Source organism: Lagopus muta, chromosome 8 (assembly GCF_023343835.1).
Source record: "Lagopus muta isolate bLagMut1 chromosome 8, bLagMut1 primary, whole genome shotgun sequence".
Taxonomy (NCBI): domain Eukaryota; kingdom Metazoa; phylum Chordata; class Aves; order Galliformes; family Phasianidae; genus Lagopus; species Lagopus muta.
This window is the reverse complement of record NC_064440.1, coordinates 15,888,824-15,914,123: the sequence shown is the minus strand read 5'-3', so window position 1 is coordinate 15,914,123 and position 25,300 is coordinate 15,888,824. Positions and strand designations below refer to the sequence as shown.

The window sequence follows — 25,300 nt, the reverse complement described above, 5'->3', positions numbered from 1 at the left end:
CCAATTTTGGATTTGCATTGTAGTTAATAATAAATGGGAACACTTTAAAGGTACATGGCAAGTATAAAGCTTGATGAAGAAAGACTTCAATCTAGAGTGTGGCTACTCAGAACAATGACATTGCCATTTGATCAAATAAACATCCTTAGGGCAAGAAGCCAAGACTGACACCAAATCTGTCAAGAAAACGTCCCCATGAAATATTCAATCTGCTCATCACTAAGAATCTGTTGACAGAGGTGCCCTGCCTGAATAACCTCCAAATTTCTTATGAGAAAACATATGCTGCTGTTTAGATATGATGGAAGTGATCTTCCATGTCATGTCTCCTGCAGAATTACAAATAGGCTCCTCAGGTGTCAGTGTGGTGCAAAGCCTCAAGATTTTATGGTTCTCGCTCTCTAGATTATATTGAATAGTTTCTCTTGGAGACATTTATTTACATTACTTTTGAGATAATATAATTATATAATTTCTCACAGTTTTGTCATTGAAAAAAAAGCCTTTCTTTGGGAAAGAGAAGACAAGGCTTCTCTACAGTACCTGGTAACTTTTGAGTTAGAGAGAAGAGCAGCACATTTAAAGTCCATCTAAGCACTGAATATGCTTTTGACCCACTGGTTTACTGTCCCACTCTGGTCCCTGTACAGATTCTTCGTCTGCTCCCACTGCCAGAGAAGGCACCTAGTAGTCATACATCTTTTGTATCACTTCTCTGTGGCCCATCCTATGAGGTCATAGAGTGCTAGATGTTACTACTGGATTGTGAAGTTCTATTTATATCAACGTCAATATCTTCCCATGGAAGAGAGCTGCATCATACTTTGATCCAGCATAATTAGACCATAATTGATAAATATTTCAGCACGATCCTGTAGAGCATGTTAGAAGAACTGGAAAAGAAAGATCAAGTTCCTAAAAACAGAGCTGGCAAAGCATTTCTGGTCAACATATTCTTATAGATAAAAAAATTGTCTCACATAATGACTTCCATCATATTTTGATTTTGTAACGGAACAGACTACAATTTGAATAGACAAACAACATTCTCACTTTAAGATTTTGATATTTATAATCTCAATAAATTATTTATTTGTAATTATTATGGGGAAGAGGATTACCCGTTCTTTACTTTCGGTTATTGACCTATATTACATAGTTTGGGAAAGCATTATTTTCATCTTCAGTGTGATCATCAATGATTTTCTCTCTTTTGGAGTGCTAAAATGGGATTGCATTATCTCAGCCTTTAGTTCATGCTAGCCTGATTTGGACTTCGTTGCCATAGTAACTCTTTCTGCAGGAGTTTTATCAGGGGTTAAAGAAAATCCACACAGCTCGTGCATCTGCAGTTATTGCCACTACTTTTCCAATTCCAAGTAAGACCTCCTCAGTCTACCTATTACATATTTCCATCATTTCTTACCTGTGTCAACAGAAATTGATCTTATCTGCTACAAATGCTCAATCATAAGCTCTGGAATTTGCCCAGAGAAGGGCAACGAAACTGATGAAGGGTCTGGAGCACAAGTCTTATGAGGGAGCTGAAATTGTTTAGCGTGGAAAAGAGGAGGTTCAGAGCCTCACTGCACTCTACAACTTCCTGAAGGGGGAAGGGGTTTGGCTTCTTCTCCGAGGCAATGAGCAGGACATGGGGAAATGGCCGCAAGCTGTACCAGAGGAGGTTTAGGTTAAACATGAGGAAGAACTTTTTCTCTCAGAGAGTGGTCAGACACTGGAATGACTGCCCAGGGAGGTGGTGGAGACACCATCCCTGGCAGTGTTCAAGAGGCGTCTGGTTGAGGAGCTACGAGACATGGTTTAGTAGCTTGTGGTAGCAATGATAATGGGAGGACTACAGGTTGGACTAGATGATCTTGAAGGTTGTTTCCAACCTTATGATTCTATGATTCCATAATCGTAATATTCTTTTAAAGGATCTAGCTTGTTCTCTGTTTTCCAGAAAGCAAACTTTCCAGAATGCTAACCACAAGACATCCCCTACAAAATTAAAACATGCACTGCATAGCAGTTTATTCTTGCTCTCATCTAAAATAAATTCATTGCAGGACTTTCAGTATAACAGATGAGATTCCTTGTGCAGGTGCAGCCTCAGCCAGTTGCCATAGGTGCTTGACAGTCAGCCAAGAAATTCTCTCCATGGCTGCTCAAAATAAGCAGTATTCCTTCCCAACAAAGTTTTCAGATGGGTTCACAAGTTAGTCTCCTGCTGAAAACTGGTGGACAGTGAACCATTCTATCTAAATTCTGTTGCTTTATTTAGCGGTGCAGAACACAGTCTTGTCTTGTTCATTTTTTGTTTTCCTTCAGTAATTCCAGTTCAGTAGGAGTTAGCTGTTTTCAAGAGCTATGCATATGGGCAAGAAGATTCTTCAGCTCTGCTGGTTCTGACTGCAGATCTGATATTCCATGCTGAACAGGGCATCAGTGGAGTTGGTTCCATAAATAAGGAATCCAAACATATAGTTGAAAAAAATGCAAATAACAGACTATCACCCTAGAAAAGCTCACTCAGACTTTGAAATCTTGAGATTTTGAAAAGACTTTACTTAAGTTCAAGCAATATTACTTTTGCTAGTGTCTTCTGTAACTTTTTGTTAATGTACACTTTTGTGACACTATTTAAGCATCCAATTAGTCTCACGAAAAGCTATCATTTGCATTGATATTAAATTCACATAAACCCTTAGCTGGAAGCTATCAAAATCCTGGACGTGGTCTAGGCACTCACACAAAATTCTTGTGAAGCCGTGGAAGTAATCAGATACAAAATCGTTTCCCAAGTTAAAGCTTTGTTTTGGGGCTAAAACTACACTAGTGCTATGCTCAGATCCTATCTGCTCTTTGTTCTTTGAGCAGGCCATATAAAATGCCTGCAGGGTAATATAAATATTGTCTAAATAAGACAGCATGGACATACTACCTAGGAATGTAATGAAGACCTCACTGAAATAAAACAGTGCTCTTGATTTTTAGCTATAATCCAAAGGCAACATCATCCCGTGGGCTCTAGCTGAGAGAATGAGAAGGACTCCAATAGAACTGTATTAGTAATGAGAGATTCAGGTAGCTAGCAATGCTTGATCTTGCCAGCTGGCTCTAGGAACTCATTAAAAGGAATTTTTATGTCCATAGATGTGATTTTAATAACCCACAAAAGGAAGTTCTTATGAAATCTTTTTACACAAATACCTCCTTCACTTGCTCATGTTAACACAGTCTGTAGCAATCAAGTGCAATATAAAATGCATGCTGCAAAGTTTCATTTTAAGCATATTAACTCCCATTCTTGTACCCTCCTCTCAGCTTATACATTTAAAGGCTTGGTTTACAAATAGATGATTCAGCCAAGAAGTATTTTCTGTGTCCCCAGCAAGAAAGTAGGGAAGGAATTTGTTTTAAAAAAAATAATAAATAAAATTGAAGCTCTTACTTAACTGTTAAACTAATATATTTTGCTAATGAAATCCACTTGGGCTTAATTAGAAAAGAGTTTCTAACATTCACCTGGAGTGTCAGGTGGTTAAATGATCAGGAAGCAACTATTATCAGGGCAAGAAATATATAGCCTAGAACAAGATTTCATGTTCCTGAAATTTCACCTTCAGTGAAAAGTGTACGGTTGTCAGAGAACCCATCACTGCAGTTTTCCATCTGCTCCTATTATTTTTGTTTTTGATGTTACCACAGCGCCTAGAAGATACCTCAGGGAGCTTCCGTAAGAGTCCTGTTTCTACAAGTTGCTCCCAGAGAGGCTGTCTCCAAATGTGTGCAAGCACACATACCAGTAGCTATCCTTTGGGATTAAAAAAAAAAAAAAAAAAGTACTCATAGCCCTATGGTGAAAATTGTATTCCTTTTAGAAGAGAATTCTAAAATTTGGCTTTTGACCTGAATCTCTTTTCAGGCGTATATTTATACTTCTTTATTTCTGATTTTTTAAAGTATGGCATTATTTCCTGAAAAATAAGAAATATCCTTCCGTTATTATCTAATTATCATTATAATCCCATTATAATGGGAGCTACCAGTGGGGAAGGATCTCTTCTGGAGATGCCCTTCTCAGGAGTTTCATAGGATACCCAGGATATGGGTAAGCATTCTATGTATTCCCTTTTGGTATAATTACTGCTTAACTGAACTGGTATATTTCATAGTTATAACATCTGTACGTTATTGATTATACAGTTGCCTAATCTTTAGTTCAGGATACTGGGAGGAGATTTCAAGTATTTTCTACTGTTCTCCGCTTCTCAAATCATCCAAATCTTCACAGCGCTGAAATGAAATACGTCAAAGTGCGCGTATGTTTACCAAGCTCTCACAAGCTTTGCTGTGACAGATCAGGAATTCAAACATTCTGCCAGTACACTTCTGTTCCTCTACTATCACTGTACGACCTACAGCAACGAAATTGGTCTTACTAAAATGATGGAATTTCACTTGTTTATATCTTTAGGTTCTCCAGTGAATTGTTCCCAAATTATGGATAAAACTGAAATTAAAGGGTTCTTTTACTATTAAAATTAGTTACAGAAAAATAAGATGTTTAGATTTTTTTATTATTGAAACAAGGAATTGTTTTAGCTTTCCTAAAATATCACCAGCAACCTACTTTTTACTAGCAATGGGAATATTCCTGCATTGATTTCTAGATAACTTTTTTTTTATTGATCAAAAACCATACAGAAATTTTACAACGTGTTTTGTGAGTAGGATTTCCTAATGGTAAGTGGGATAATTAAGGGAATCAAAATGAGGAGAAATAAGAAAGGAGGAAAACACGTATGTGCTAAAGAATGAAAGGATTTTCTTCTAGGGGTTAGGTAGAAAGCTTATAGGCACTAAGAGTGAGGTCAGGCAACATGGAGGGCTACAGATATGCTGTACACCTTTGTAGTAAGATAATTCATGCAGTTAAAGCTCAAGTAGAGTTAACGCTGGCCAGTACTGTGGTGGGCAATAAAAATGGCTTTTCTAAGTAAATGAGGCAGCCCTCTTTTTATCACAAAGATTTGGTACTGTTGCTAAACAAATTATTAGTGAATGGTTGGAAAACAGTGTTCAAATTAGGGATTAATCACTTTGAATTTTTGGACTTCTTTGAGATTTTGCACCTTTCCAACCTGTTTGTGGTATTGTATTTAATGTGTTCTATGAAATGCCTAATCACCGACTTCAATCATTTGCTGAATTTGATGCATGAGTGAGCACATAAAGCATTTTTCTGTTCCCTGACAAGATTACTGATATTTTTAAATTAACGAACAGACAACAAACTGAATTGCTCACTAGAAAATATTTTGTTCATATGTAGGAAAAACAGATTTACCATCGCAGGAATATTTGTAATATCACGTAAGAAAAACCTAGTAACAGTTGAACCAAAATACTTGCTAGGAATATGAAGATCTGCTGAGTTTTTGAGCAATCTCTCCTTCAAAGTCACAGTGTGCATTTCTCTTTACCAAGGGACTTACTTGGTGCAACATAAAATGATATGGTAGGATTTTTCAAAGGAATGGGACAATATCATAACTGCTGAACAGATTTACATTTATGCTGATAATTTTAATGATAAGGATTATGTGTCTTATGGTTTGGGGTATAAATTGCTTTCTGTGAGGGTGAGGAAGTCATTCCCTTCATTTCTTCTGAAAAATTGATTTTGTCAAGGCATATTATAGGGCTTTATATTGGATAGCTGAAAAAGGGAGTAAAAATTTACCTTCTTCTGATGCACTATGCTACATGGCTAAACTAATTAAGTATGACAAATTCAACCTAATGAAATTACAGTAATATTAAACAATGCTGTTCCACATGTAATATAGTAGTGGTGTTTTCACAAATATTGTTGCTAGCAGAGTGATTCGTTAGGAGAAAGTATGTCTGGCTCATGCAGACTGTCACTGTTTGAATAATGCAAAACTTCAACGCTGCAGGCTAACTATGACACTCAAAAGAAATTCTGATAATTGTTGCAGCAAGCAAGATTTTATTCCAGTATTTCTGTGAGTCTGTCATAGCTGCTTTCTATTGCCCTCATGACAATGCTGTTTCTTTTCTTCCATTGCTGGTACAAGTGCAAAAAACACTAAAAATTACTATGAAGATGTTGGGAGTTCCAGACAGCAAAATATCAGATGACATTGCCTGTAAGATTGGCAGGCATCCAAAGCATAACAATCTAAAGCATGTCCCGTAAAGAATGTAACGATGATTGAACATGTTTAGTAAAGCAGGAAGTTGCACAAATCAACTTCTGTAAAACAGTTTTTCTACTCCTTAGAATTAGAGAGTGAAAATTGCATTAGCAGAGAAGGAAAGAGGAAGCACTAAGATGAGGGGCTTTTCTTAATGATTACTCTTTTTTTCCTGAAACAGAAGAGAAAGGAAAAGAAAGTATTTTTGAAACCTTGAGTATGTCTGCCAGAAAGTCAACTTATCCATAGATACACATAAAAAGATACAAATTCCCATTTAGAAAATTCATTCCAAACCAATGACTGGATTTCATCTGAGGAGTAAAAACAAAATGGAGAAATTTACTCTGCAAACGAAGCACTGCCTAGATATGTTTTGTAATATCTTTTCACTGAGCTGCAGAGGCATTGCTGAATGGTTGAGCTGAGGTGCTGAGCTTGCACCAGCAGAGCCAAATACAGTTTTGTTCCATTTGCAGAATAGAATGGGATTATTGTACAGACATAAGAATCTCTAGCATCAGTCTTTTGAAAGAAAAACAGCTTATGACTTTCTGAATATAACCAAATGGCTACCATGTAAAGCAATTGCACTAAAGCCAAAGATGCATATTTAGAAATAGATCATCAGGTTAAAAATATTCATTGATTTAAATAGGCTTTCAATGAATATTCAACATTTTTTCTAATGTCGTGGAGTTTGTTATACCTGAACAGCATTTGGAAAAGAATATGCTCTGTTGATTTGTTATAGATGAAGACTAAATGCAGACACATCAGTTGAATTATCCTGTTTTACAGAAGGATAATTGCTAGCAGAATCTGGAATATTGTTTCTAGATATTTTAATATTCCTTGAATATGACAAATAAGATCTGCTATACTTGAGCTGCTATACTATTTTTTTCATTAGACTCTCCATGACCTCTCTTAAAATTAGTTCACTGGTTGATTCGTATTCCATAGGGTGCTCATTACTGTTAGTGCACAAAATCCCATGAACATAAAAAATTACCCTAAAAATGGCAATTTCAAGCTTTCATTATAAGGTCTTTTTCACAGTCAGCAGTGTGACTGTGGTTGAAGTTAGTCATGCAGTAAGTAATTAAGAAAATTTACTGTACTATGACTGCATGCATTTCACCATATATTTAAAGAAAAAAAAGCCTTATGAGATAAACATTTGAATTTTCTTATGAAGCTTTCTTGTGTTTTTTGTTTGTTTGTTTGTTTGTTTGTTTTTGCAGTTGGGAGATGTGTGGGGCATCTACCCATTCTGTACATCACCCAAAAGCCTTACCCTGTCAGCCCATTAGCGTTGATGCCTTAGAAGTATCAGAGTGTTACCACTAACACTTACAGCTAGTAATTCTGCTTTACAGAAGCCAAATAAAGTTAGTTCAATGCAGGGCTGTTTAAATTGTTCCTAGAGACTCTAGAGTGTACAGTTACAGGAGAGATGCCTTGGTACTGGTTTTATTTTGTAGGCCATTATCTGCCCTCACTGCTCATAGATGTCTGGACTCCTGCAGAGTGCTCCATACAAATACTGCATTCTCTTCATGTACAATAAAGAGAATTAGATGTGGCCACACTTTCATTTCAGTGCTGTGACCAGAAATCGAATAAATCTATGGAATATAATAAATGTTGCATTAACCACTTCTGTAGTCTGTAAAGACTGCAGACATTCCATAAATATGTTGATTAGTAATTAGCACAAAGCAGATGGGAAATCATGCTGTCTCCCCAGCAAATTAATGCAAACTAGTTACAGTATTTATACACTGTTGAGACTACCCTGCTAAAAAGTGTTTTAAATAAATAGCAGAACTGGAATTACCTTGACATTTCAGTTAAAAATAGGTAAGACCAAATATTGAATTTGAAATTAGATTCAAGTTTATGCTGAAAAGAGATCAGGAGTTCTCTATATCCACAAATGATCATTCTTGTGTTTAAATTCTATTTCCTTCTTACAATGTCTTTTAAAGGCATGTGCTTTAAATCTGTATTTTTATTTGCCACCTCTTAAAACTACTGAACTTGCTGTTCCTCACTCCAGATCCTGAATGCAATTAATGAAAGCTTCATTCTGAAAGTGGCTGGTACTTTCCTACCCAATATATCTCAGCTTTTCACATACTTATTCAAAAGATTGGATGATCAAAACAAAATGAATAGCAGTTAATTCAAAAGGCTAAGGAATTTGGGCTGCTGATGTCATTTTGAGATGATCTTACAAAAATAGTTTACAACTTCCTTCTTTTTTTGCCAAGAGGATTCTATCTCCCATATCAATCCTCAATATAAGCATGCCAGTAATGTACATAGAGAAATATGTCCATATTAATCTATGCCAGCATTTTGAGGTTGAGCTGTGACCTTTGCTGGGAAAAAATAAACAGCAAAGATGCTTTTTATGTAGGTATAAATTAAAAAGGTAGTTTTGAAGCTGAGTCTGAGACCTATGATTATTTTACTGTCAAGAATGTGAGAAATATCCCAAAATGTGAGAAATTAGAAGAGGGAATTAAGTAATAAGTTTTTTTTTTTTTTTTTTAAGCATGTGTCTGGATTTATAATACATTGTTTTTGTAATAAAAGGCTTTCTCAAATGTTATCCTTAACTGGAGTAAAACAGTGAGTAAATAGGAAAGTTGGTTTGATATAAGCAGCTTTTTGAAAATTGTGATCCAGAGAATAGAAATTCTTACCATGTAAGTAAAAATGCCTTTTGTGTCTTTAAAAGAAATATAGATCTCCATCCTCCAATCAGAATAAACTAGAACACAAGTTTATAAACTGCATGTTATTATATATGGTTATTTCTATCTAACAGATTATTTCAAAGAGAATGGTCGGAGTGATCCTGAACCCACAGGGGACAACTCCAGATATTATCAATCTATTAAGAAACACTTTGAGGAGAAAAAAAGTGGCTCATCATCATTTGTGTCCTCCATTGAAGATGAGCAAAAACCCCTGTTCTCTGGGGTAGCTGATTACCCATCCATAACAGAGAAAACTACAGAGCTGGACTTTGAAGAAATGATTCATGCAACAGAAGAAATACTTATTGACAAAAGAAGTGACTCTTGCAAAGGTAATATAACTGGTACTTTCTTTAAAGTTTGCTTAGACATCTTTTTTGGTTTGATTATCAAAAATCATTTTCTTAATGATCCTATTATTTACGTAATTGTTTCTTTTTTGTTTTCTGAAGAATAAACAATAATATCTATTTTAGATCAAAAATCAGTATTTCAGAAGAGGACTGCTATAGTTTGATGCAATGACAGTGGAACCAGATTACAGAACCTCGCAAAGACTATTCCAGGTTTTGTTAACAAATAATCTCCTAACTGAACTGCCTTAGAACAGTCATGTAATCAAAATCTTTGAGATTGCCAACCAGTGCTTGACATTACTGAGCACCCCAGGATGAAAAGTACCTTCAAATCAAGAGAATATGCCAAGGTTGGGAGACGGTACAAAATCCTACTTAAAAAGAGTTAAATGAATCTAGGAGTTGTTCAGATAATTAGTTCCATTCTCTGCACTCATGATGTACAACCAAAATTCAGTGAAAGTAGCTGATAATAGCTTGAAGAAATGCTATTGCATTTTGTTGTATATGTCAACATAGGGTTTAATCACAATCACATTTAAAATTGCATTGCATATGCTAAAATTTTCATTTTCTCATTGATGTGAACTGGAAATAATGAAAAGCCATAGATTAATGTATTCAGTCTTGCTGAAAGTTTGTTTGTAATTATTTCAGTTTGAAGGGAAGAATTACATACAGTTTAATACTGTCTTCCCCAGCAGTTTGTTTTGAGTCAATTTAATAATTTACTCATTGTTCAAGAAACTTTGAATTTTAGGTTAATTTTAAACTATCCTGATATTAATCAGGCCAAACAATATCTTTTTTCATTTTAAAGATATGAATGTATGAAGTCTGGTCTCTTCAGGATAGGGTCATATCAGTATGAACACACAAACTTCATGCATGCGTAATACAATCTGTAAGCTTACCTTTCCACTACTGATAGCCAAAAACGTGTCCTGGAAGCTATAGCAACATTTTCCAAGGCAACCTACTGCAGATTTTATTTGAGTTAAATTTAGCATATATAAAGGTTACATATTTTGATTAAGATTACATTCTTTTTTTCAGTCTGTTAACTGGCATTTCTGATAATGTGTTTGAAAGCTCAAATTCAATAAAATATGATCAGCTTTATGCTTTAGACTGCTATTAATTAGAGGTTGTTTATTTATAACTTGAAAGTAAGTACAGTACCATATTCCACAAGAGATAAGAGTCTTTCTTACAGTGTATGAACTTATTTTATAATTTGAGTGCCAGTTAATTTCCTTTGTCATAAATCAAATGTTTATTTTAATAGGCTATAAATACATATTCTGGGACAAAAACCATTTGTAATTTCCCCAGAATAACACACAGCATTGGAAACTATGAGATTTTACTGAATGATTTATTGAGTAAAATAGCCAGCAACTTGGTTTTACAGGCCGCTAAAAAGCATTGAAATATAAGACCAATATTTTTAGTTTCTATTCCACTGGTTTTACAACATCACTTATAGCTGCAGCCATAGATGAAAATTTTAACCCTGATTTTTGTCATAAGATTGCTCCCTTTGCTTTGCTGAGAGCTTTCCAGATTCCTTGGACACGGATGTGACATGTGTACCCACTAAATCCAAATTACATGCTTCTCTGACATTGTTTTCTTCACCTTCTGTTGGCTTACGTGTACTGGGAACCTGAATGTGCGTCTGAGTAGCCAAGACAAAATCTTTTCCCTTCCTTCTGTTCAGTGCATAAAATCAGTTATAGGTCATGTCATACGAAATCCAAATACTCTACAGCTCCAGGAAACTTTCTACCACCTGCTAACCAAACAGCACATAATATAATAAGCAGCTACTTCTGATTAAAAAGAGGAGAAAGTCTTCCTCTGCCTGGAGGCATGTAGTGAGAGCTCCCCTTCCTGGCTAAGTCTATTTGAAATATAGGACTGAAAAGCAGACTTCTTTTTTTTTCCTTTCTTACTTTCTGTTTGTTTGTTGTTGTTTTCTTCATAGACCAATGCTGCTAAAAGATGTGATTGAAAAGGATTAGCTAATAGCATTTGGACAAGCCTCTCATATGTCACTCACACACTGTTTGTTGGTTTTTTTTTCCTCTTTTCTTTGAAACATGGCTCTGATTGCTATTGTTTGCTTTGAAAAATTTCCCAAGTGTAAAATGAACATAACCTAAGTTGCATTACCAGCATGCAGTGCCAAAAGAAGTGTTAGGAGAACCCTGAAAAAACACTCAGGAACTACTGAAGGATTGTGGGATTCACATCCAACAGCTCCTATGACTAAGGCTGACACCTGATAATTGGTCAAGGATTTTCTCCAGCTGTACAATGAAGCAGCTGTCTGAGCACAGTAAGAACATTTAATGTATTCTGTGATTTTTACATAAATAATTACAAATATTACTCTAATGGGAGATGAAACTTTAACACTTGTTCAGTACAATAGCCTTATTTTTTCCTGAACAGGAGGAAATCTCAGCAGAGAGGAGAATCTGAGGAGTCCAAAGCAATTTTTGATAGCATATGACAAAAGATTGATTCAAAGTAATGAAGGCTGAGAATCATAGAATGGCCTGGGTTGAAAAGGACCTTAAAAGTCATCTAGTTTCAACCCCCCTGCTATGTGCAGAATTGCCAACCAGTAGACCAGGCTGCGCAGAGCTACATCCAGCCTGGCCTTGAATCCATCCAGGGATGGGGCATCCACAACCTCCTTGGGCAACCTGTTCCAGTGCATCACTACCCTCTGTGTGGAAAAACTTCCTCCTAATATCTAACCTAAATCCCCCGTCTCAGTTTAAGACCATTCCCCCTTGTCCTATCACTGTCCACAGTTGTAAACAGCTGTTCCCCTTCCTGTTTATATGCTCCCTTCAACTACTGGAAGGCCACAATGAGGTTCCCTGGAACCTTCTCTTCTCCAAGCTAAACAAACCCAGTTCCTGCAACCTTTCCTCACAGGAGAGGTGCTCTAGCCCTAATGAGGATGAGGTGTAAATATGTATAAAAAGCACTGCTCATCATGAATATGTCACCTGTAGGCTCTGCAGAGCTCACAGCAAGATCTTTATATCAGATAAGGGTAGAATATATATCCCATGATAAGTAATTTGTAACTTTCCACCAGTTTGGTGAAAAGGAAAAACTGCCTGAAACAAAGAATGTAAACTCATTTAAAAATTCACAGAGGTATAAATTAAACAAATTGAAAGAGGATGAAAAAGTAGCTCAAACAGCAAAAAGGAAAGGAGTGCACTTCAGTTATTTTTGAAGTCAGTTGCAGCTGACTTCTTTGACCAAGAAGTAATAGGGACAAAACGGATTGGATTTGTGCAAGCAAGTACAGGCTAGAGCCTGGAATAGTCATAATCATTTTCTACAGAGGGCTGAATATAAATATAAATATAAAGGACTATACAAGGACTAGGTTTTTATTTACATGCATATAAAATATACAGGTTTAGAAGGGGAATTAAAATGAGCAATGTATCTGAAACTATAGTGAATCCTAATTATGCATTTGAGGATTTTTACCTTGAAGTAAATTTACTGTCTGTACCTCAATCCAAAATGTTACCCATAGGTTGAACAGAAATATATGTGTATATATATTACGATGAAGCTCACTTTAGTATTTAAGTGATCTCTGACTGACCTATGCAAAATATTTCCTTCTGTTACAAGTCATAGAATGTGAAACAAAATAAACTGGCACCCTTCACGCCATAGTACAGCACCAGTCTCTGAAACATGCTTTAGATACCAACGTAAGGGTTGGAGACTCGTGATGCTAAAACTACATTAGTGCAAATCTTTTTCCCTTTGAAAGTAATAACTGATTTAGCTTTGGTTGTTTGGTCATTCCAACACACTGTAATGCATGTCAAATGCTGTAAATGCAATGTAGCAAGTTCTCCTTTTACACCAAAAAGCTAAACAGTAAATACACTACAATATAACACTCTAGGGCAAGAAAATAGGTTTTAGCCAGGCACAAAGATAGTCAAGTATATAATTTCATACATTTAGTTTAGAGTAAATATGTCTAATCTCAGCTTGAGAAAACTAGGGGTTTGCTGTTAAAAAATAAGTAATGACTTCTATTTCTTTAGTTTTCTTGGCAGAACTCTGATGATATTAACTATATAGAGCTACTTTGTATATGTTCAGCTTAAAATATTAGCATGTTGCTATCCTTATGTTAAAATTTTGTAATTTTTGGATGTCTCCCCTGTTATTTTTCCCTAAACATTGGTAAGGAATAAATACAGGTTGCACAAATTTTCACCATATCAAGCTGTCTTCTAAGGTTTGGAGAAATACTTGTAAATGGGATGTTTGAGTCATGCCAACCCTCTTTTACAGCATGTGTGTAAATCTATACTTTTCCTATATTTTATTTTTCCTCAGATATCACTGATAAAAGAAACTGGGAGGAACAGAACATGAGGGAATACCAAGACTCCCCAAGTCACTCAGCATTACCGCATGTAACATGGGGTATCTGTGATACTGAAAGTGACTACGTATATGGAGAAGTAGAGAATCGATTAGATTTACTTCAAGAACAACTCAACAGGTAAAAACAGAGATATTATAAATATATATATTTGTGATAAGGGTCTACAGTTCAACAGATATCGATGATTCTACAGCAGGAATTAACTTGCGCAAGAGATCTCCAAAGGTATTCGTACCTTCAGAAGCTACAAAAAACCTGAGTTGCACATATGAATTCATAGCAGCCTAAGTATCACCTAAATTCAGCCTTCCTGACTCTTGGGAAAAGAAAAAAAAAAAAAAAAAACTATTCTAGGAATGCTGAGTACAAAATTTATAAATCATTGTCAGAGTAATTATATCACTCACTTCTAGGTACCCACGTTAATCACCCTGAATTGCCTTATAGAAGAGCATTTCTCATTATTTTTTGAGTGAGAAAATAACATTGTTACCGATAAACTAAGATTTAAATTGTTATGCATGTTATTAAGCTGCTTTATTTCTTAACTCTTCGTGCTTATAAACTCTTTCATGATTTCAACATTTTGATCTTTTCTGGATCTTCTATGGATGCTGTTATAGGCAATATTCTATCTTGCTTATGTCATATGTGGCTTGCTGGACTAAAAAGCAGGATCACTTTTTTCCTGTCTTTTTCCATGCCTTGGCAAATTAGCATGCTAACCAAATTGTTAAAAGGATATAGAGGACTGGAAAGCCACTGTACCAGGACTCTGGGCCTAGTGTTATCTCTTTCTCCTCTTTAAGCTCCTGTTCAGGGAGGTTCTGGGCCAAGCACTTAAGGTTCTCTTGTTTGTTTTTGCTTGTGTGGCATGATGGGGCCTGTTTAAATTGTGGAGAAAGGAGGGAGAATTTATGTATACAGTAGTGATGAATAAATACAATCAGTTAAACTCTTTGATTAGAAGTAAAGGGGAAAGCTTACAAAGTGCTGACAAAGTAAGAAGGAAGACATTTTATAGTTAATTCAAAGAAAGAGACAAGTGATGATACAAGTCCACCAATGCCTGATCCCTTATATACACTGAGATATTAAATCTCAAGTTTAGCAGACAGAAGTTCTGTGTATGGTGGCATGTTGCTGCAGTTTTTTCCCCTGTGACACAAGCATCGTGCTTGTGTGAGATCAGCATATTTTTAAGTTGCAAACAATCCAAGGGAGATGAACAAGAGGGCAAGTAGAGCATGACTGACTAGCCTCTTGTTTTGTGCTTTTCACTACAAAAGCTGATGCCACAGAACTAACTTCTCCCAATAAATGAAGAAACAGCATCTTAAAAATACTTTGGGCATACTTTTCAGATTAATTTCATGTATGCTTTATAAATAAGTGACACAGATGATGGACATAACTAGAATGAAAGGAAAAAAGGTACCAAGCAGCAAAGATTCTGGTGAAAGCAAAAATCTGTCTCCACAGGATCATTTCTGCTTCTGTAGGGAATCCAGGTAGTAACATTCACAACATTAAAGGCTACTGACAAAGATCTGTTTGCTCTTGTCAGAAGACGAGTGCAGTACAGAAGGCTATGTATCCAAAGTGCAGTCTATTGTAGCATGCTTGTATCTTTCCAGCAGCTGAGGAGGCATTATGGGCATTACCTATTGCTGAGCTTGTCAATCATATTGGTAAGACCATTTGAAAATCATTGTAGTGCTGCAAAATTGTAAGAATGACATAAGCAGATAAAATATTTCAAAAGTCATATAAAACTTATGAAAAGGAAAATAAATAGAAAAGAGCTACTGAGTTTGAACATCAGAAATGCTGAAATTACTTATGGGGTCTGAATAAACTTCCACAGTAAAGAAACCTGGTCAGATCTTGTTTGTTTGTTTGTTTGTTTCTAAACTAATGATCTTGAATCTTTCATTTCTAACTGTGGAAGGACGCTACTGTGGTTTTCTGCTTATTTCAGTGCATTTAATTAGCATTGAGAGTGTCAGAATTAATTGACAGATATATAAAAATGTGTCCCATCCTCAGCCAGTACAAATCAATTTAATTTTGATGAAGAGAGGAGTTATTCCTGTTAACTTCAACGGAAGATCTGGTTCCCTCTATTACTTTCTCTTCCAAGTATAAGAGACAATAATGAACTCATTCTCAATGTTGCAAAAAAAAAAAAAAATTAGAAGCAAGCTGGCAAGTGTGATCCGTAAAGGAAAGGGAGAGCTAGCACGCTTTGGAAAGGCTCAGTACTCCCTCTTCTGTTCTTTCCTCTTAAGGCATGCTCATGTCACAACAAGAGCTTGCTTTGTTAATAAGCTACAAGTTCCTCCTGAATACATCTGTAATCAGTATGTTAAAATACACCCAGTCCTGACCGATTTTATTACTTCTCTAGGCTTGAATCCCAGATGACTGCTGATATCCAAACCATACTGCAGCTTCTGCAGAGGCAATCAACACTCATTCCACCTGCCTATAGCATGGTGACTGCAGGTGCAGAGTATCAACAGCCAGCAATCCGGTTTACACAAAAGCTTCATCCTGTAGCATCAATTAAAACAGACAGAAGTTTCAGTCCTTCATCTCAGGTTTGTATATGTCCAATAAGATTAAAAGAGCCTTGTTAATCTTGTTAGTTTACTGGAGGAGGAAAATCACAACAATCTAGGTTCTTGTTCAGCAGTTAAAGAATATGAAATTATTATTTTGATCTAGCATCTCTGCATTGGACTTTTGATGCTGTAATTTCAGAAACCACATTTTCTGTGAGAGTTCAAGAGATTTATACAATGATCTTATAATCAGATCAATTAATGATCATGTACATCACCAAAATTAGCAGAAAATAAGTATTAGACACAAGAGCAAGCCATCGGAAGCATGAGACCTGCCTGCTTGGGTGTATCTGCCATAGGTCCTGCTCTTGAAGTCCTCAGAAACATGATAACTGAATAGGATGGTCATAAATATATGGAGGTAAGAGGGGACAAAAACCATGTTTAGTCCCTTGCCACTGACAGAAATCTGCTCATACAGAGCTGCCACATACCTACATTTTCCAATATATATTTTCCACTCCAGTTCTGTTCAGGCAGTATTTCATTTTCCAAATTTGTTTGGAATTTCTCGAACTTAACAGTTTGGACAGATGTGGCAAGTTATTTCCTGACAAGCTGCAGCAAACAATCAGTAAATACACTGTTCTTAGATGTATCAAATTCCTCACACATATATTGAAGCACGTACAGGCACAATAAGCTCAACATGTCCAGAAAGCATCAGTTTGCATGCATAAGGACTGTCAGGACAGGACACATGCAGCACTTTTCAGAAGTGTTTGCCCACTATGCCAGCTTCTGCCCAAAACATATACATACCTTTGTCAGAACAGAAATACAGCAAGTCTGCATTAAAGCATCAGCAGGCACACTGCACAGTTTGAATGGATTCAGGGTATAAAAGTGAAGAACTGAGGCCTGAGACTGGAATCAAAATGGCTTTAATGTTTGGACTGAAGCAATTCCAGAAGTATGTTTTAAAACCAGGAATTCAAGAATACTGAAATCCATCCTCTTAGATTGGGTCTCAAGAATATTCAGACCTTGAGAAACAACAATATATGTGTATCTTGCTGTCATGTGAACACATCTGGGGGGGGACGACAAGATTCCTACACTTCTACAGTTGACCAACAGAACTGCATTCAATTACATTAAATCAAGTGCTGTACCACATAAAAATACTTCAGCTCGCTGTTTTACTGTCAAATATGGTTTTCCAGCAACAGTCTGTGCTAATTTTGAGGAGAAACAAGAACCTAGAAGAGATTGATAAAATTATTGTCATCTTGTTTCTTCTCCTTTCCAGTGTCCTGAATTTCTAGACCTTGAAAAATCGAAACTTAAATCCAAAGAATCTCTCTCCAGCGGAGTACATCTTAACACAGCCTCAGAAGACAACCTGGCTTCCTTTTTAGATCAAGAACATGACCACTCTGCAGAGTGTCCCCCACAGCATCCTAAACCTTATCTCCCATCAATTAGGCACCCTTCCTTGCCAGAATGTTCAGTAAGCACTGTAGGAATCTTGAGTCTTCATAGGCATGTTTCTGATCCTGGTCTTCCTGGGAAATAATACTTTTATACTATAATTTCACATAAAAAATGTAAGTGCTTTTAATGGCTGTTTTTCCTTTTTTGTATTTAAATCCTCTATACTTGACTCAGGGGCTACAAGGAATATATATGCAAAAGTACTGTATATTTTCCTAAATCTGAAGCTTGTAAGCTAAAGTTGAGCAGTTCTGATGTAAATATATACATACACATACACACTAACTGTATGTTCCAAATGTAAAACTGCCAGCATTCTAAAGGCACCTTATATTTTTATTTTTTATTAAGTAACATGCATGTTCTGAGATTACAGTTTATGTTGCATGGAGACAACCATTTACTGCTGTCACGAAAACAGTATTTTATTGTGGATATGTCTTCAGAGCAAATAGGAAACCAATAACAATAATTTACATAGGAAAAAAACTCCTACCTGACCAACCTAAACTCCAAGTAAAAACTTCTAGCTCGCTTCTGAAAATTTGGGTTGACTTTCTTGTAGTGAGCTTTTCACAATAAATGGTAATGATTCTGCACCTAGAAAAAGAATAAGGTAACCAAGTCTTCTGGGTTCAAAACAGTTAGGACTTAGAAAGCAGCCTCCTTCCAAAGCAGCTGAAGCAGGGCAGACTTTAATAGTTAGAAAAACTGCCACATGCTGGAAAGTATCACCACAGATCGCATCACAAAACTACATTAATTGAACAGTTTGTTTCCAGTACTACTTCATTTTATTTTATTCACATCATAGAACTTAACTGTCATGAGCAGGCAGGTACTCATCATCTGTCACTCAAACATAATCAAATGCAATAAATCTGATTTCTATATAATACAGAAGACTGTGTTCCTTTTGTTCAATGCAAGTTATGAACAACCTCTAAAATTAAAAATTCGTTACAAACTTTTGTTTTACAATTATTAGGGTGGTTGTTTTCAGTTCTCTCTTTTTAATGACTGGCCCATCCACAGTGCTCCCAGATGGAGTACATACGTATGTGGACACAGACACCACACACACATTCCCATAGGTGTGCATGTGTGTAAATGATATATGTACATATGTGAGTATGTATGTGTGTGTATGTTTATATACACACACATGCAAGTGTGTGTATATACCTACACTTACATGTAGGAGTATAGAGTTATATATATATATGTATATATGTAAGATCACTTTGAGGAACGATTGTAAACTTTCTTATTACAAAAGAAGTAAGCTTAGCTTGTGTCCAAAGCTGACTACACTAGAATAAAATGATTGAAGGTCCATAGGCTTTAAATACAGTACGTACTGTATGTGCATAATGTTTTGTGAATACTTAGATTTAATTTTATTAAAATATTATTCTGCTTCAAATGTTGTGTTTATTTTAGAAGGAAATGGCCTTTTTATTACTGTTTTAAAATATTTTAAAATGTTCACATGATTTTCTAACTTGAAAGATTTAATGTGAAATCTCTCTAGGAAGAGAATTGATTACAGAAATGTGTGTAACCCAGTTAGTGGGTAACCACTGAAATTTTTACTAAAAATCCCTTTGCTCTAAACCAGTGTGCAGAGTAATGCAGTAGAGGTTAACCTTCAAATTAACAGATACATACATTAGGAGTTGGCTCAGAATAATACATAGCACTTTTAGTCATACACAGCAAGTAGATAAACATAAGAAAGCTGAATCTTCTCTCATTTAAAATTTGTGGGAGTGTTGAATTACTGAGCAAGGCTCTTCTTCATCTCTGTATGTAAAGATACAAAAATGAATTAACTCACTACCTTTGTAAATTAGGAAAATGCAGTCTCTTTCATATATAGTCAAGTTTTCTTCTGCCTCATGATACTGCTGACTGTTGAAAGGTTCAAATCATTCAACACTCTGCTCTTACCTCTACCACAACAATTAAGGTTCTTACTGCATAGTGCCTTGTAGGATTGCATCCCAGGTGACAGCATCATTGAGCCAGTTGGAATGTTTGCCTCGACATACGCCACTGAAACAGCACTGCTGAATAACAAAGTGAAATAGCTTCTGGGTTTTGTTGTTTTTATTCCTCAGTGTCAAGCATTAACAAATTCTTCTCTAAGTTTAGTAACTACTACTAGTATCTGTTACAAAGAAGAAATTAGCATTTTCTAAAAAATTATTTGTGGTTATACTACACTTAAAAGAAACCAGTAAAAATTAAAAATAAAATTAATGAAAAGAAGTATAATATATGAGCACTAATTTACAAAACATGTTTTGCTCAGTTTCATGACCTTGAATTTTATATTTATGCCAAGAGACCAAACAAAACAGTGGAGTAGAGAGCTGGGGAAGAGAAAAAGCAACAACTGTCATGATTGTTTCAAGTGAAGATACTTTACTCCATACTTTACTTCTTGTGTTGGCCTCCAAAGCTTTGTTCCTTCACTTCTCTTTGTCTGTATTTTTTGAAAAGAACAAACTGAACCGGATCAACTGAGGGAGACTTTGCATAATTACAGAAATTCTAAACTCCCTAGCATACCTGCTACTGAGTAAAGAAACAAAACATGAAAGACGACAACTTCATTGGCTGTCCCTAGCTGTTCAATCCCTGCCAAAGATCTGCCTTCTCAGATATCTTCTTCTCTTGTTTAAGTACAGTGAAACATACAGTGACCTATTGCTTTGAGCTTCTTTTCTTCTACAAACAGATACAAACCATTGTTTTTAAAAATGTGAACAGCAAAAAAAAATTTTTTTTTTATTTTTTTCCTGGAGTGCAGTTCAATTCTGATTCAGTAGAAATAGTTCTCAGTTATCCAACTAAAGCTGGAAATCATACAGGAGTTGCATACTCATATATCAATACACAGCTGTAACATATCCATAGATGCTTTCAGAACTTTAGGAGATGTGAATTTGGTCTTGCTTGAGCCCAGGAAGTCTCATCTTGACTGTTTACATTTAAAACTTGTGAGTAAAAATACCCATAAATTATAATATGTACGTACAGAAAAGTATCCAGGAAACTCAAGAATAGCTACTATAACTGAAATATCAAAGAAATCAGGACAATCACTCCAGCTACGAGAATTACCATGCAGGCTATTCATCCCCACCCAAGCTGGCCTTGAATGCCTTCAGGAATGGGGCATGCACACCCGTTCCTCTGGCAGCCTGTGCCAGTGCCACTGCCTCACCATCACATCATTAAAATGTGTTTGATAAGGAAGACCTGTATGCCAAGTGCTAAGTATGCTGACTACTGGTTTGCTTTTTTTTTTTTTTTTTTTTAAGTAAAAGTTATTTTGTGACACTTTATTCAAACTTGCATCATTACGTGCAGCTGCTCCAAATGGTTGCAGTTGTGTTCAATAAAGTCTCTTGAATCGTTTTTCCTCTTTTTCCTCCTCTTTTTTTTTTCACACAACAAAAGAAAACATAAACACCACGTTCCCTATTTGTTTATTTATCTCTTACATCGTTATCAGTAATGAAAAACCAACTAAAATATAGGTGGATGCTCTTGTTTGAACTGTAGTATCTAGCAGCCATCTTCAAATAACAAGGAATCTGGTCTCACTTTCTAAATTCATATTCAAATGTTTAATGAAAATATTAATTGTAAATTGTAAAATTGCTTCAAATCTGAAAACAACTTGGTATGCAGATACTGGTATAAATAACTTTTAAGTACCATCTTACATACTTGGAATTAAAAAAAAGCATGCAGAAAGTCATGTCACTACTCTGAACCTAGCATTCCCATAAGCTTAACTAGGAATGGTAACTTACTCATGTCATGCAGCAATCAATACACACATATACTACACTTACTCTACACATCAATTTATTTTCTAGGCTGGAAAAAATGACTGTAATAGAAGTTAACCAGCAAATAGTTTAACGGAAGAAAAATAAACAAGATCCAAGCATAGATCATATATGCAGATCATCACTATGCTCAGTTTTATCAGTGATAGTAAAGGAGCACGTCCTCAATCTTGTAATTGCCTGAAGGCATCCTGATGGCAAGCTTACATTTTCTCTTTGTATATCTATGTATAAGTAGTAGACAGAACTGCATTATTAATGAAAAAACATTTTTCTTCATCTAGCTACTTGTATTTTTTTTTAATGCTCACTTGGGAAGTTCTTTGATTATTAATGAATACAGAACGTAGCTCTTCTCTTTGGAATGGAAATTAGATGGGCCAAACTAAAGTCTCCATTAAAGGACAAATTTGCCCCATTCATGTATTATTTACATTTTCTATACTGAATCTTCACAACATTGTAAAATTGAAGATAGAAAAATTCAAAAATTTAATCTGTAGAAATACTTCACCATTATGAGCTGAGGCAAATCCTGTTTGTATAACAGGATTTTGTAAATATAGTTAATATAAGTTTTATTTTGCTTCCAGAAAAGACCTCCTGGAAAACTGTTAACTGCATATATATTCATTATATCATACCACCATAAAAATTTATTTGCAACAAGTCTAAATCTGCTCAAATAAACGTATTACATTTATTTCAGTCATGAGCAACAGGATGTGAATATTTCATTCATAACGGCACTGAATTCAGTCACCCCATTACAAGCACTACTAACAGGGATCCAAAAGGCCAGACAAGTTTCAACATTGAAAATACCAAGCAAAAATTTCTGGAATTATATTTAACATAACACTGTGGGAATAAAAAGAAAAGCAAGAGATTGCACAGGATACTGCTCACTGGCCTGAAGCACACAAAACAGAGACACGAGATTAGATTGTTTCAGAAATTCCTATACACAATAATTTCCACACGGCATACTAGGCACCATCTTCTAGGAAAACTGGAAGTTATGTTCATGTATAGCCCCTCTAACTTCAAAATTCAAAATATAACTTCCATTTATAAAATGTAGATAAGGAAGCTGCCAATTGCTATCCAATTGAGGCCACATTTTTACAAATGATTTTGATTGAAATGATTGATCCTGGTGAAATGCCTCTCCTTAAGCCAGACAATTCTGTTCATTCTGTCATTTTCTTTCAGAGAATTTTCAATAAACCACGGAGTGGGTTTACCATGTAAGGCCTATTCAGACTGTGATTTTAGTGATCCAGATAGTCATTGAAGGCTTTTGACGTTAAGCTGAACTCTTGAAAAAATTAAGAAAATCCAGATTTCCCTATGGAAAAGCCTTAGATGGGATTAAAGATTAAAGACTCCAACAATTCCAGCTGGGTACAAATATTATTATCTAAGCTTGCCTCACAATGACAAGTAACTAATTGTAATTCTAGCAAGGTAACTTCAAAGTATCATAAAAATTGTTTAGATATCTAAATACACAGACAGCTGTTTAAAGATGTAATCTTAACCAACATTTACAAAGGAGGCAAGCACAAAGGTCTGGTGTGTTTAAGCAATATGGAAGATACAAAACACCAGCATTCTGAAAACTAGGCAACAAGCCCCGTAGTGGACCGCATTTAGACCGAGTTGCTAAACAAAGAATATTTCTGCTCATCTCTTGTGCTGCAACCACACAACGATCTTTCCTTCTGCTCAAGGACACGTAATACAAACATCATCCAAATCTGACACAGCTGTGTTTGTGGTATAATCGTCACTGTAAGGAGTCTACTACTTTATAAAGGCCAGTACAACTTCAGATGTATAGTGCATAGGCTGCTCTGAAAGTAATGCCTTCTATTTATTTCCACAAAAACTACAACAAAGAGCACAATAACACTATTTGATATAGCAAATTCTCCACCACAAAACACTATGTTTCAGCATAGTCATTTCCATTAGCTCTGGATTTTCACCAGCATACACCTCTGATGCTGAGGGCCGCAATAATAAAATAGGAGGCATTACTTTCGGAGCAGCCCCGTACATCTTGTCCTTCCTAGAATGTTCTTTTCACACAAGTTCGCTGTTCATGACCACTGCAGGCTCCTGCCGGGCACAACGACCTACAAAAACGGTGCAACTTGTTTTACACAAAGGCAACAGCCACCTCCAAACTGTACTTCGTGATCTGTGCGGGATGCAGCCCGCGACATCAGCTTCACAATGCTGCCTAAGGATCTCGGAGCGAAGCTCAGCCGCGGGCCCCTTTGTACACACGGCCCCCGCTCTGCTCTCCCCGCAGAGCACACGCAGCCGCCGCAACAGCGGCAACCATAGCAACGCGGCGGCGCCCGCGCCGCCGCCATCGACCAGAACTGCCGTTGGGCGTGTGCACGGAGTTGCCCAGGCTCCACAGAGGGGCTGCGCGGCATCTTGGCTGTAGTAACGCGCGCGATGTGCTTCCATCTCTGCCTCTGAGCCGGCTCCCCGGCTGCACGCGCGCATTTTGAGCTTGCTGCGGTGTTCCAGGTGGGGCGGGGAGATGCTCGTGCTGCTGTCAGAGGCCGTGACTGACTTTAGCCAGATCTGAGTCTTGGAAATGACTGCAGGGCAAGAAGGGCAAGTATCCTGCTGGGGTGCAACAGGAGAGTAGGGCAGGGCAGGAGATCAGCCACTGGTCAGCCTAGCAGTATCTGCTTCATCAGGTAGCATTGACCAAAGTAAGGTACAGGCTTCCTTGTCATGTCTGCAAAGTCACTGACCCAAGGACTGCTCTGGTATCAGCACGCTGTGCCTCAGGTACCACTGCTATGTGCACAACATCTTTTTACACAAACCACACCTGAGTGACAGCTGCAGGTCCCAAGGCCTTGCCAGAAACACGTCCCTGGGGGTAAGTTAGGTAAGGAAGGCAGCAAAAAGTAGCGGGAAGTTGTTCAAGTGAAACTCCATAGCGCAGTAATACGGAACAGCAATGAGCGAAACCCGAGATCAGCAGTAGTGAAATGAAAGTGAAACAACTGAAGTGGGAAATGAAAACTGATGAAAGATAACTGTACAGTAATACAAACAGGAGAGAAAACTGAATTTCTGCAACATCTGCATTCTGCAGTATTGCTGGATGAAAGAGCAGCAAGATTGATGTGAAGATTGCCTGGTTAGAGCCACTAGCAGAGCTTGAATCGCAGCTTAAGTTCAAGTCGGGTACTGGTTCATAGGCACTATGTTACTGCTGGTACAGCTGCCTGTGTAGGCAGCCCGATACGTTCTGTGCTGTGCTCTCCGTGGAAACCCATCAGGTTCTGGCCCCAGCATTTTAGGGTGCACCCAAAAGTCTGAGGGACAGGACAGGATTGGTACATGGGTTTTGTAAAGTGAAGTGTGACATAAAGGCATACGGAGGTACAACAGGGGCTGTATCCTGAGAAGGGCGTGTTCTGCAGCCCGACGCGGACCTTCCCCTCCTCGCAGAGCCTCTACCTCCTCTCCTCCCCCTCCCTCCGGTGCGCCCATGGGAACCGCTCGTATAG

The 25,300-nt window shown here is 36.8% G+C and overlaps 1 protein-coding gene across 4 annotated transcripts in view; it reads left to right on the top strand.

The window, feature by feature from the left end:
* The window catches only part of KCNH7 (potassium voltage-gated channel subfamily H member 7), a 211,390-nt gene extending 192,614 nt beyond the window's left edge, over positions 1-18,776 (top strand). For all 4 annotated transcript variants that reach the window (XM_048954019.1, XM_048954018.1, XM_048954017.1 and 1 more), the window contains 4 exons: positions 9,070-9,333; positions 13,762-13,930; positions 16,224-16,416; positions 17,696-18,776. In XM_048954019.1, the coding sequence (XP_048809976.1) occupies positions 9,070-9,333; positions 13,762-13,930; positions 16,224-16,416; positions 17,696-17,962 (893 nt within the window). In that variant the 3' untranslated portion in view covers positions 17,963-18,776. The remainder of the gene's footprint in view (positions 1-9,069; positions 9,334-13,761; positions 13,931-16,223; positions 16,417-17,695) is intronic.
* The last annotated feature ends 6,524 nt before the right edge of the window (positions 18,777-25,300 follow it).